General features: G+C 46.8%; 1 protein-coding gene across 2 annotated transcripts in view; it reads right to left on the bottom strand.

Annotated features, from left to right (window-relative positions):
* The window catches only part of anxa6 (annexin A6), a 98,695-nt gene that overhangs the window by 68,330 nt on the left and 16,329 nt on the right, over nt 1-14,036 (bottom strand). For both annotated transcript variants that reach the window (XM_059650551.1, XM_059650552.1), the window contains exon 3: nt 2,285-2,381. In XM_059650551.1, the coding sequence (XP_059506534.1) occupies nt 2,285-2,381 (97 nt within the window). The remainder of the gene's footprint in view (nt 1-2,284; nt 2,382-14,036) is intronic.

Genomic DNA, 14,036 nt, shown 5'->3' with positions numbered 1-14,036 from the left:
CACTGGATACTAGTCTGAAGTCCCAGGCTATTGCTTTTGGAAGCATGGGTTCAAATCCCATCGCAGTCAGAATTTTAACTAGTCTGCTTCATAAACCTTGTTTCAGAAATTGAGAGCGTGAAACTCTCACCAACTGTGGTAAAAACCCTCTTGGTTCACTAATGTCTTTTTGGGAAGGAAGTCTGCCATCCCTACCTGGCGTGGCCTACAAGTGACTCCAGACTCTCAGCCACATGGTCATCAACTCTGAAATGGCTGAGCCATCTGTTCGGCTCAAGGTTAATTAGGAATGGGCAACAAATGCCACCCTTACCAGTGATGCCCACAGCTCGTTCAAAAATCATGTTTAGTCCAGAGGGTATCTGCATTGGTCAGTGTATTGCCAGCCATTAATCTACCACCAAATCTGGGCGAATGCAGCATAGCAAACTGTGACACACCCTTAGACCTGATCTGGAGACCAAGGAGAAAAAAATTAAGGAGGGCCTTTCCCACACAGGACAAAGTGTCTCACTTGACCAGCACCCCATCCATCCTCTTCAACATTCACTCCCTCCACTGCCAATGCACAACAGCTGCAGCATGTACCATCTGCAAGATGCACTGTAGCAACTTACTGTAGTTCCAGTGACACTGCCTTCCAGACACACCACCTCAAAGGACATGGGCAGCAGATACAATGGGAGCATTACCACCTGCAAATTCCCCTCCCAGCCACTCACTACACCCTAACTTGGGAATATATCGCCGTTCCTTCACTGTCACTGGGTTAGAACTCTGTCCCTAACAGCACTGTAGGTCTACTGACACCACATGGGCTGCTCACCACCAAGCAATAAATGTTCAGCAAGTGATTCCTTCTGCTTCTTCGTAACCCATCAAAAAGGACCTATAGGTGGAGAACTGAAAGCATCGCCTTCAGCACTCAGAGATAATACAGTGTGGAGCTGGAGGAACACAGCAGGCTCGGCAGCATCAGAGGAGCAGGAATACCAATGTTTCTTCCTGCCTGGCTGCTGTGTTCCTCCAGCTCCACACTGTCATCTCTGACTCCAGCATCGGCAGTTCTTACTATCTCTCCTTAAGCACTCAGTAGTTTCAGATGAGCATCCAAACAGATTGAAGAGCTCATCCTTCCATTAGAATTATTGCTGGGATGTAGGTGCCAGGCCAGCACCTGCTGTCCATCTCTAGCTGTCCTGGGAAGGTAGCAATGATTCTGTCTTTAATTCTGTAGTTTGATGTCACACCATGAGTTGGATTTAAGACAGACTGGTTGAGGAGTATGCAAAGTTAAAAACTATCTTCAGGTTTAAAATTCAAAGTTACACTATTTATTGTACATTAAAACTAATACTTGTATATGATAGTCTTAGACAAGCCACGCTCTGATTGTACATTAGGTAAGGACTAATCTAACTTCATGGTGTTAATGCTCTGTATGTCTTCCTCAGAGAGTATTGAGACATGTTTCCAGAGAGTCTAAAGTTTGAATATGCTCTAACTCCACCACACTGTGGTATTTATATTTAGTGATATGTAGTTCCCTGACATCATCACAAGGTTGATGCAGAGTCTCAATTCCCTTAACACAACAGCCTCCTTCCTATCTTGAGGGAACTGTGAGCCAGGTTCAGCCATTTCAGAGAATAGTTAAAGACAGCCGCATTGTATGTGCTGGAGTTACTGATAGTCTTGACTACATACGGATGGCACGGTGGCTCACTGGTTAGCACTGCTGCCTCACAGCGCCAGGGACATGGGTTCTCTTCCAGCCTCAGGTGACTGTCTGTGTGGAGTTTGCACATTCTCCCCGTGTCTACAAGGGTTCCCTTCAGATGCTCCAGTTTCCTCCCATAGTCCAAACATGCAAAGATCAGATGGACTGGCCATGCTAAATTGCCCATAAAATCCAGGATGTGCTGGCTAGGTGGACTAGCAATGGGAAATGTTGGAATACAGGGATGGAGTTGATCTGGGTGGGATGCTCTTCAGAGGGTCAGGATGGGCTGAATGGCTAATGCCATACTGTAGTGTTTCTATGTCTGGTGGGTTTCCTTCCTTCATGGAAATGAGTGAACCAGGTGGATTTTCAACATATTTGCAGTGACTTTTTGTTTCCAGAGTTTGTCTTTTAAACAGAGTTGTGGTGGAAGCAGCGGAATTTGAGCTTAGGGACTGTAGTCCTGGCACTTGGATAATCAAACCCTTATTTAAGGCTAATGACTGCAACTAGCTGGCAAAAGCTATGCAAGAGTTTACTTCACCGAGGTAGCCTCCTTACCAAATCCTTTCATCGCGTTGTACAGATGTTCTGCATCTTGATTAGCAGAAAAATTCTGAGCAGCTTTCACACTGCCTCTATATCCAGACCTGGCACCCTGTTCAATTTAAAACACAGCATGAATGATTTAAAAATACGTCACTTAAAAAATACAGTAAACTTTTTTATTATCAGCCACCTATGGGACTAGAAGTGTAGCTGGTTGATCAAATATTCCACATAATCAATATAAAACCACACTCACACACACACACACACACAGAGACACACACACACACACACACACACACACACACACACACACACACACACAGACACACACACACACACTAATTAATAGAACTGTAATGCAAGGGGTATACACATCACTGTTATACTTTACCTACACCATAAATCACTTAAAATAATTATGCAACTTTGCCTTAAATAAAACTTAATAGCAGAGGGCCTTCTCACGCACACTCTCAACTCACTCCTTAGACATCACAGTATTTGAGGAGAAATTGACTTGAAATTGAATCAGCTGTTGGTATTTGATGTAGCCATTCGACTGAATAACAGTATATTTACACTGAGGTAAAAAAATTAAAAACTATAATAACTGGGCAGCATAACACAGTATCCACCATCACACATTCCCCTCCCCACCCCTGTCAGCCTCCCTCTGGGACACCCTGGTCCCAACATCCCCCTCACCCTCCACCCTCATGACACATTCCCCTGTAACCGGCAAAGGTGTAACACCTGCCCATTTACCTCCTCCCTCCCCGGTATCCAAGGGCCCAAACATACCTTCCAGGTGAAGCAACACTTCACCTGCACTTCCCACAATCTAGTACACTGCATTCGCTGCTCACAACGTGGTCTCTCTACGTTGGGGAAATGAAGTGTAGGCTGGGTGACTGCTTCACAGAACATCCACCTTCTGCCCACAGAAAAGACACTAGGGCTCCCGTCACCTGTCACTTTAACCCTGTTCCCTGGCCAACATCTCTGTCTCAGGCTTGCTGCAGCGTTCTAGTGAAGCTCAGGACCGCATTTGCTGCTTGGGAACTCTACATCCTTCTGGGCTCAATGTTGAGTTGAACAATTTTAAGGCTTGAGGCACCTTCTCCCATGTCTTTACTGCAACACCCACACACCAGGACCTGGCATCACATGACATTCTATCACATATTACCTATTGTTAGCCACTAACAGTCCTCATTAACAGTTATTCACCTCCAAGCCAGGTCGTTATCCACTCCTTTGAATGTCCAAATGTTCTCTTCTCTCTTCGGACTCTATCCCCACCTATCATTTACTCCTTACCCATTCTTTCCACCCTATCGTCTGCATAAGAACTAACCTTGCCCTTGCAGGAAGGATCACTGGACCCAAAATGTTAATTTTGATTTCTCTCCACAGATGTTGGCAGACCTGCTGAGCTTTTCCAGTGATTTCTGGTTTCCAGCATCCTCAATTCTTTCCTTTTTTATTTAGGATACGCCAACTTTAGGTACATTTAAGTCGTCATTGGATAAGCATACGGACGTACATGGAATAGTGTAGGTTAGATGGGCTTCAGATTGCTATGACAGGTCGGCACAACATCGAGGGCCGAAGGGCCTGTACTGTGCTGTAATGTTCTATGTTCTATGATAATACAGTATTTGGGATACCGAATATAATTTTTGCTGGTTTGTTGTGAGTGCCAATTCGTAAGGTGCCAGTTAAAACAAAGCTTGCTGTACAGATTAAGCCCTTCCATAGCCCTTTCAGTTAAATGCACTTATGCTTCATGTGTCAAGGCTATAGTTTCAGAGACTCAGAGGTGACTTAATTAAAACAGGTAAGATCCAGAGGGGATAATGGGGACTGCAGACACTGGAGAATCCAAGATAACAAAGTGTGGAGCTGGATGAACACAACAGGCCAAACAGCCTCTCAGGAGCACAAAAGCTGACGTTTCAGGCCTAGACCCTTCATCAAAGAGGGGGATGGGGAGAGGGAACTGGAATAAATAGGGAGAGAAGGGGAGGCGGACCAAAGATGGAGAGAAAAGAAGATAGGTGGAGAGAGTATAGGTGGGGAGGTAGGGAGGGGATAGGTCAGTCCAGGGAAGACGGACAGGTCAAGGAGGCGGAATGAGGTTAGTAGGTCCAGAGGGGGCTTGGCAGGGGATGTTGAAAGGATGATTTCTCTTCTAGGAGAATCCAGAACTAAGGGTGATAATTTTAAATAAAAAACAGATTATCCGTTTATGACGAGGGAAAAGATTTTCTCTCAGAAGGTTGGAATTCCCTTCCTCAAAAGGCAGTCAATACAGAATTTTTAACTATTTTTAAGGCAGAGGTGGATAGATTCTGGATTCCCAAGGGGATATACAGGAATGCAGGGTTGGGGTTAAAACCAGATTAGCAAAAATCTTATGAAATGGCACAGCAGGTTTGAACAGCCAATGTGTGACACTCTCTATGCCTTGGGGACTCTCCATCTGGCTCTGATCATGAACATCCTTCCTGTGTGTACCCTGTCTGGTCTTGTTAGAATTTTATCAGTTACAGTGAGATCTCCCATTCATTCTTGCTAACGCCCCTGAATCTCATCCTAACCTATCCAGTCCCTCTTCAGACCTGCCATCCCAGGAATCATTCCGATAAACTTTTCCCGCACTTCCTCTGTTGCCAGAACATCCTTCCTCAGATACAGAGACTGAAACTGCGCACAATTCTCCAGGTGTGGTCTCCCCAAGGCCCTGTATGATTGCAGCAAGATGTCCCTCCTCCTGCACTCGAATTCTGTCCCTGGGAAGGCCAACATCCCATTTACCTTCATCACCACCTCCTGCAGCTGCAATGCTTACTCTCAGCAACTGGGTGTATGGGGACACCCGGGTCTCACTGCACCTCCCCCCTTTCCCATCCAGATAACAATCTGCCTGACTGTTTACTGACCAAAATGATGCTCGTGCTTTTTGATGTTAAATGTCCCTCCACTGTACTCCAACGCAGCGCATTCCAGAACAGACTCACTGCTGGGGAAAAAAAACATTCTCCTCAACTTGGAGGTGACCTTGATGGTGTGTTTGTAAAGTGAATACTTGCTGAAAGAGGACTGTGTGTCTTGACAGCACAGTGTATAGCAGCTGAGAGAAAACACAGTGTCGTGACTGTTAAGTGAATATTTAAAAGGCATCTGGATGGGTACATGAATAGGAAAGATACAGAGGGATAACGGCCAAGTGCTGGCAAATGGGACTGGATTAATTTAGGATGTCTGGTCGGCATGGACAAGTCGGGCGGAAGGGTCTGCTTCCGTGCTGTACAACTCTATGGCTCAACTCCTGTCTTGCTGTGTAGACAAATAGTGGGCATTGGGGTGCAGTCATACCACATTCCACCATAGGAAAGCTAATGGCTTTGCACTTTTTTTTAACCTGAAGAAGGGTCTAGGCCCAAGACGTCAGCCTTCCTGCTCCTCCAATGCTGCCTGGCCTGCTGTGTCCATCCAGCTCACACCTTGTTATCTCTCATAGCAGGCAGGTGGGATTTGTTTAGTTTGGGAACATGGTTGGTGTGGTCTGGTTGGGCCAAGAGGTCTGTTTCCAAACTGTATGTCTGTGTCTTAAGTAAGTGACTGCTTACTCTGAGATTGTGCCCTCTGGTTCTGGACTCTCCCACAAGGGGAAAACAACCTTTCCGAATCTATTCTGTCAATCCCCCTAAGAATCTGCCCTCCTTACCTGGTCTGGCCTCCATGTGACTCCAGACCCTCAGCAATGTGGTTGCCTCCTAACTGCCCTCTGGGTAATTAGCAATCGCTATTAAATATTAGAATGTTCAATGATGCCCAAATCCCATGATAATCCTCAACTCTACCTTCCTGCCTTTTCCTTAAACCCTCGGCTCTATTACTGATTAAAAATCCATGTCTCTCTGCCTTGATTATATTGAATGAGCCAGCTTTGAAAGGCCTCCCCACGTCACTGGCTTTAACAGCACTGCTCCACAACTGCACAGGGAGGGATTTTGGCATCAACCGCGCAGCTGATAAACTGCAGACAACAACCCCTGAATGACAGAACAGGTTCAGGGGATTAAACAACCTTACCCCTGTTTCCCAGCTGTGATTCTATACACTGATGGCTCTCTTCATGTTATAAACTCTCGTCTGTAATTGCTGATCTGTCCGAGGAAATTTTTTTTAAAATCACACTGAAGAGGAATGCTTAGCCTCCTGAGGTTTGACAAATCTCACTCACGCTGTGCTGTTCGCAATAAGCCATCAGCAATTCAGGGTTCGCACCAAAGCACAGAGACAGATTCACCAGATAGCAGGTTTAGACACTGCAGCAGGAGATGGTGCAGTGGGAAAGGCAGACAGTGGTCGAGTCTGAGTGGTTTGTAAAGGGATATTGATCGATAGGGAAAGGGAGGTAACAGAGACAACAACAAGTTGTATTTTATTAGCACCTTTAACAGAGTAAAACTTTCTGAACAGGGACATCAGGAATCAAATCAATCGAGATACTAGAAGAGATAACAAAGACAAGTTTACTGGATTAGGTTTCCTGATACATCTTAAAGAGGGAAGCTGAGAGGTTTCGTGAAGGACTTTCTCAGTCGATGGCCACATGAATGCGAGAGGTATGTCCACCTATAGCAGGCCGATCAAAATTGGGGATGCTGAAGAGATCGCGTAAAAGGAAGGCACAGATTGCAGAAGGTCTGGGGTCAGAGACAGAGAAGGAGTTGACAACAGGCTGAGAATTTTCACACTAAGACATTGCTTGAGCAGCGCTCACAGTATATCAGTGAGCGAGGAGAATGGGATTCACTGCGTTGGGTGGGGGGGGAGAAGATGACCCAGGCAGTAGAGGTTTGCATAACTCCATGTTTACAGCTAGCAGAAAGTGGGAGACAGGGAAGGTGCTGGAATATGTGGGATGGGAGATCGCTAAGATCAGGGTTTCAGCAGGCGATGGAGACAGGGACCAGGACGGGTAATTTTACAGAGACGGAAACAGTCAGTGTTAGTGATGTCCCCAACAGACAGGGTTTAGAGTGACAGAGAGGGAGACACGCACTGAGAAATAGAGAGAAGAGCAGGGACGTAGACAGGACGATCAAAAACAGAAAGAGACAGTGAGAGTTAATGTGGTGAAAAAGAGAGAAGCTGGTAGAGGCAGCTGAAGGGAAAGAAAAAGCTAACAGGTGCCCAGACCCGGGGGGTGAAAATGAGACAGATGGTGAACAGGCAGATAAACAAAGACAAACAGAAAGGGAACAATGACAGATTCATACAGAGTCAGCCAGACTGAGAGTCAAACAATAGGGGAGGGAGTGTCGCAGAATCACACAGAGGCCACAACGGCTTCCTCTACATTGGGGAAACCAAGCGGAGGCTTGGGGACCGCTTTGCAGAACACCTCCGCTCGGTTCGCAATAAACAACTGCACCTCCCAGTCGCAAACCATTTCCACTCCCCCTCCCATTCTACAGACAACATGTCCATCCTGGACCACAACGATGCCACCCAAAGATTGCAGGAACAGCAACTCATATTCCACTTGGGAATGCTGCAGCCCAATGGTATCAATGTGGATTTCACAAGCTTCAAAATCTCCCCTGTCCCTACCACATCCCAAAACCAGCCCAGCTCGTCCCTGCTTCCCTAACCTGTCCTTCCTCCCACCTATCCCTTCCTCCCATCTCAAGTCCAACCTCCATCTCCTACCTACTAACCTCAGCCTGCCACCTCGACCTGTCCGACCTCCCTAGACTGACCTATCACCTCCCTACCTTCCCACCTACACTCACCTTCACTGGCTCCATCCCCACCTCTTTGACCTGTCTGTCTCCTCTCCACCTATCTTCTCCTCTATCCATCTTCCACCTGCCTCCCCCTCTCCCTATTTATTTCAGAACCCCCTTCCCCTCCCGCATTTCTGAAGAAGCGTCTAGGCCCGAAATGTCAGCCTTCCTGCTCCTGTGATGCTGCATGGCCTTCTGTGCTCATCCAGCTTTACCCCTTGTTACCTGAGATTCTCCAGCATCAGCAGTTCCTACTATCTCTGCACTTTCTCCAACATGTTCATGTCTTTTCTGTAAGGTGGTGACCACAACTATACACAATACTCCAGCTGAGGTTGAACAAATGCCCAAAACAAGCCCAAAATCAGCTCCTCCCTCTTGTGTACTAGACCCCTATTAATAAAGACGTTGTCGGAACGGGCTCAAGAATTTAGATGACCTACTTCTGACTCTTACTACTTAGGTGCCATCATGACATAGTTACAAGGAATCTACAATGAACAGTCACTCAAAATGCAGAATCCCAACAGTGTGGAAGCAAGCCACTCGGCCCATCAAGCCCACACTGACTCTCCAAAGAGCGTTCCACTCAGTCCCCTACCCTATCCCTGAAACCCCGCTCTTCCCAATGCTAATCCACCCTAACCTACACATCTTTGGACTGTGGGAGGAAACCGGAGCACCCAGAGGAAATCCACGCAGACACAGGGAGAATGTGCAAACTCTGCACAGACAGGTGCCCGAGGGTGGAATCAAACCTGGGTCCCTGGTGCTGTGAGACAGCAGTGCGAACCACTGAGCCACCGTGCCGCCCACAACTGGGGTGGGGGGAGGGGGGGGGAGAATCATAGATGAAGCAGCCAGAGTGATGAAAAATATTATTTATATTTGCTGTCTATCAGCCCACCATCAATCTGGGAGACAGAGGTCAGAAAAATCCTCTCTGGTAAATCACTTAAAGTCTATCGAAAGGCCAAAAAAATGCAAACTAAAGGCTAATGGAATGTTATTTTGAGGCAGGGATGAAATAAGAACGGGAATAATTAAGTGATGAGATTGCTGCACAGAGTCACATTCCATTCTGGAATACTGTGTTCAGTTCTGATCCCCATGTTGCAGGAAGGATATTTTGGCCCTTCAAGAGGGTGCAGTGCAGATTGCTTCCCATTTGGGCTTAAAGTGTTAAATTGGAAGGTCCCAGGCTCTAACTTTGTTCTCTCCCTGATCTAGGTGTTTAAGAAGTTAAAGGAATTCTGAAGGATAGAGAGAAACTGTGCCTTTGACGTGGAGATGGACAGCAACGGGTCTAGCTTGTTGATGCTAAAAAGGCGAGATGGAAAGGTGAGCTGTGGGGAGGATACAGAGAGATTGCAAAGAGATGGAGACTGCATAGAGAGTGGGCAACAAGGCGGTATGTAATGTGGGGCAATTGTAAGATTATTAAACATGAACAAGAACAGAATTTGCTGCAGAAACTCAGTGGGTCTGGCAGCATCGGTGCAGAGAGAAAGCAGAATTCATGTTTCAAGTCAGTGACCCTTCTTCAGAACTCTCCAACTCTCCAGACCTGCTGAGTTTCTCCAGTAATTTCAGATTTCCAGCACTCCGAGTTCATTGTTTTCGTTTAGTGAGAGTATTTATTTTGCTCGTGAGAACTGAAATTCACAATATTCTTTAAAAGGTGAAAAATTTACAAACATTAATGTTTGAAGAGACTTATCAGATGTGACTCGCTCAAGGAACAGATTGATCTGATTGATTAGTTTATTGTTGTCGCATGTAACGAGATACAGTGAAAAATATGGTTTTGTGCGCTATGCAGGCATGTCGTACCATACAAAGTGCATGAGGGTAGCAGGATACAGTGCAGAGTACAGTGTTACAGCGACAGAGAAGGTGCAGAGAGAGAAAGGGTGAGAGAGAGAGAGAGAGAGCAGAATTTGGACAGATCAGACTAATGAACAGACAACAGCGGGAAAGAAGCTGTTCTTGAATCTGTTTTGATGTATTTTCGAACTTTTATATCTTCTGCCGAATGGAAGAGGGCGGAAGAGAGTCTAACCAGGTTGGAAGCGGACCTAGAATATGCTGGTTGTTTTCCTGAGGCAGCAAGAAAGGAACACAGAGCATTAGCACGCAGGGTTGAAAGATAAATCGGGAATATGCAGAAATGTGCAGTTGAGGTTAAAATCAGATCAACCCTGGTCTTACTGAATGACAGAGCAGGCTCAAAGGGCCGAGTGGCCTACTGTAGTTCCTTGTTGGGATATTCACAGGTTCATGTGGCATGTGACAGGTGATAGCATGTAGGACTTTATTACAAGAGGACTGGAGTACAGGAATATAGAGGTCTTACTGCAGTTGTACAGGGTCTGAATGATTGCACATCTGGAGGACACAGAACAGTACAGCACAGGAACAGGCCCTTTGGTCCATCATGTCTCTGTACAAACATGGCCTCTGCTTTTATGAAGAAAAGACAAACACTGGAGGTGATACAGTGAAGGCTCACTAGACTGAGATGAGGGAGTGCATGCTCTGTAATGAGATGATGAGAAAACTGGGCCTGTATTCACTGGATTTTAGAAGGAAAATGTGTGATCTCTATCACTAGATCATTAATCCAGAGAGTCACATAATTTTTCAGGGAGCCTGGTCTAAATTCCACCATGGCAGATCTTGTATTTTGATTTCAATTTTTTTAAAAAATTGGAATTAAGTGTCTAATGCTTGTTGTAAAATCCCTACCTGGCTGACTCATGTCTTTTGCCTAGTACGTATAGGTAGTATGATGGCTCACAGCACCAGGGATCCAGGTTCGATTCCACCCTCGGGTGACTGTCTGCATGGAGTTTGCACTTTCTCCCCGTGTCTGTGTGGGTTTCCTCTGGGTGCTCCGGTTTCCTCCCACTGTCCAAAGACGTGCAGGTTAGGTGGGCTAACCATGGGAAATACAGGGTTGGAAAGATGGGTCTGGTTGGGATGCTCTTCAGAGGGTTGGTGTGGACTTGAGGACCAAATGGCCTGCTTCCACACTGTAGGGATTCTATCACTCTGTGTGACTCCAGACTAAAGAAAAACAGCCATTGAAGCGATTAGGGATGGGCACTAAATGCTGGCCATTGATATCGAGACCCAGTGAATTAAAAAAAAATTGTGAAGTGTTTGAAACAATTTCTGTGTCTGGATTGAACAGGATGGTATAATCTCAGGAACAGGGACAAATAATTTAAGACTGAGATGAGGAGAAATGTCTTTCTCACAGAGTGGTGAATCTCTGCAAACCTTGACCCAAAATGTTGCAGATTGGTCCATCGATGGACATAGTGAGTACTCAGCAGACAGAACTTTGGCCTCTCAGGGCATCGTGGGATAGCAGTGTGCAGTTGAGTTCCAAGATCGGCGACGATCATATTGAAAGGGGGAACAGAATTGATGGACTGAATGGCCCATTTCTGCTCCTATCTCCTCAGTTCACATTCAGAATCCAGAACGGAGGGCCAGATTTTCAAATTAAAGTTGGGCTGTTCAGGAGTGAAATCAGGAACCACCTCACACACACATACACACAAAATAGAAGAGAGAAAATCCGGAAGCTTCTCTCCAGTCGGTTTCAAAGGCTGGGCCAATTACATCCGTCATGAGATTTCTGTTGGGTTAACTTCAATCAAGCAGATACAGGAAAACAGAATTGAAAGTGTAGCCCCAGCCATGATTCGACTGAAGGGCAGGTCCAAATTTCAGGCGTTTTCCTGTTGCTGCAGAGATCTGGGTTAAGCAACATCCCGAAGAATGCCCAAAATTCACGGCATTTTGTTGCCACTAAATGTGCTGCAGCTGCCTGGCTTTATCCTTGCCAATATCATTTCCAACAGAAGACAGGACCCCCCCAGCGCCACCCCCACCATTTATCCCGTTTCACCTCCCCTCCCCCACAGAGTGCCACCCCTGGGCACACACTTAGTGTACAGCTGCTCCTGGCAACAGCCAGCCAAGTTATAAATAACAGGGTTTCTCACTGACACTGCCTCACTGCTTTCTCATATATGGTTACAGCCAGGAGAACCGAAATATCAGGCTTCTCAGTCTAAGGGTGGTGGGAGGGGGGCTGCATGCACGGTGCTGAATGTACTCAAGCTCACTACATCAGCCACCCTTACTCCCCACCCCTTTAGATATTCAGGAGAGAGACAACATGGGTGAAATATTTAATGATGACAAACATGAGACAATTTAAACTCAACACAGTGTAGAGCTGGATGAACACAGCAGGCCAGGCAGCATCAGAGCAGCAGGAAAGCTGATATTTTGGGTCGGGACCCTTCTTCTACTTCGTTATCTCTGACTCCAGCATCTGCAGTTCTTGCTATCTCTAGACAATTTAAGCAGTTACAAAGAAAGGGAAAATTTGAGGGATAAATATTGCCAATGACAGGAGGCAGCTCCCCCACTTTTCACCAAGATAGTGCCATGGGATATTCTCTTAGGGGTTCAGTCCAGATTTAAATACCTCATCTGAGAGCTAGCTCCTCCGACGGCGCCGCGGTCCCTCTGCGCCGACCCTGCGACAGAGCCGCGCTCCCTCTGCGCCGACCCTGCGACAGCGCCATGCTCCCCCGGCGCCAACCCTGCGACAGCACTGCACTCCCTCGGCGCTGACCCTGCGACAGCACCGCGCTCCCCCGGCGCCGACCCTCCGAAAGCACAGACCTCCGACAGTGCGGCACTCCCTCAGCAAATTCCAAGGGTCGGTCTGGAGGTTGTGCTCGGTCTCTGGAGTGGAGTGCATGAACTCTCTTGACTTTGCATTGACCCTAACCATGTCACTCATTGAGACATGGCCCCAAGAAGAAATTCCACATAAAGCATCTGCATACTGTATCCGCTGTTCCTGATGTGGCCTCTTCTACATCGGGGAAACCAAGCGGAGGCTTGGGGACCGCTTTGCAGAACACCTACACTTGGTTCGCAATAAACAACTGCACCTCCCAGTCGCAAACCATTTCAACTCCCCCTCCCATTCCTCAGAGACATGTCCATCCTGGGCCTCCTGCAGTGCCACAATGATGCCACCCGAAGGTTGTAAGAACAGCAACTCATATTCCGCTTGGGAACCCTGCAGCCCAATGGTGTCAATGTGGATTTCACAATTTTCAAAATCTCCCCTCCCCCAACTGCATCCCAAAACCAGCCCAGCTCGTCCCCGCCTCCCTAACCTGTCCTTCCTCTCACCTATCTCCTCCTCCCACCTCAAGTCCCACCCCCATCTCCTACCTACTAGCCTCATCCTGCCCCCTTGACCTGTCCGTCTTCCCCGGACTGACCTATCCCCTCCCTACCTCCCCACCTATACTCACCTCTACTGGCTCTATCTCCACCTCTTTGACCTGTCTGTCTCCTCTCCACCTATCTCTCCTCTATCCATCTTCTATCCTCCTCCCCCTCTCTCCCTATTTATTTCAGAACCCCCTTCCTCTCCCCCATTTCAGATGAAGGGTCTAGGCCTGAAACGTCAGCTTTCCTGCTCCTCTGATGCTGCTTGGCCTGCTGTGTTCATCCAGCTCTACACCTTGTTATCTCAGATTCTCCAGCATCTGCAGTTCCTACTGTCTCTCACTCATTGAGCTGATGAGAGGCAATTTGTGTTGTTTGAGAGATGAGCAAGGCAAACTGAAATAAATTTATGCAGTTCAACACTCACGTGGCGTGTGGAATTCCCTATCTGTTACCGTACACTGGAGTAGGTTGCCCTAAAACCCAAATTAATTCAAATTCCTATTCAGTACTCCGTGCAGTAGGAGGCCTCATTTAACTTTGACAAAGTTGCAACTTACAGTGTAAACAAAGTATTTATTGGGTACCACACTATCCTGTTAGGAACGCAGGGTTTTCAAAAATAAGGCTTTTTTCTCTTACAAGAAAACTAACATTCACATGGACGTGAGCAAGGAGACCAT

Source organism: Stegostoma tigrinum, chromosome 13 (assembly GCF_030684315.1).
Source record: "Stegostoma tigrinum isolate sSteTig4 chromosome 13, sSteTig4.hap1, whole genome shotgun sequence".
NCBI lineage: Eukaryota > Metazoa > Chordata > Chondrichthyes > Orectolobiformes > Stegostomatidae > Stegostoma > Stegostoma tigrinum.
This window is presented reverse-complemented; position numbering and strand designations above follow the sequence as displayed.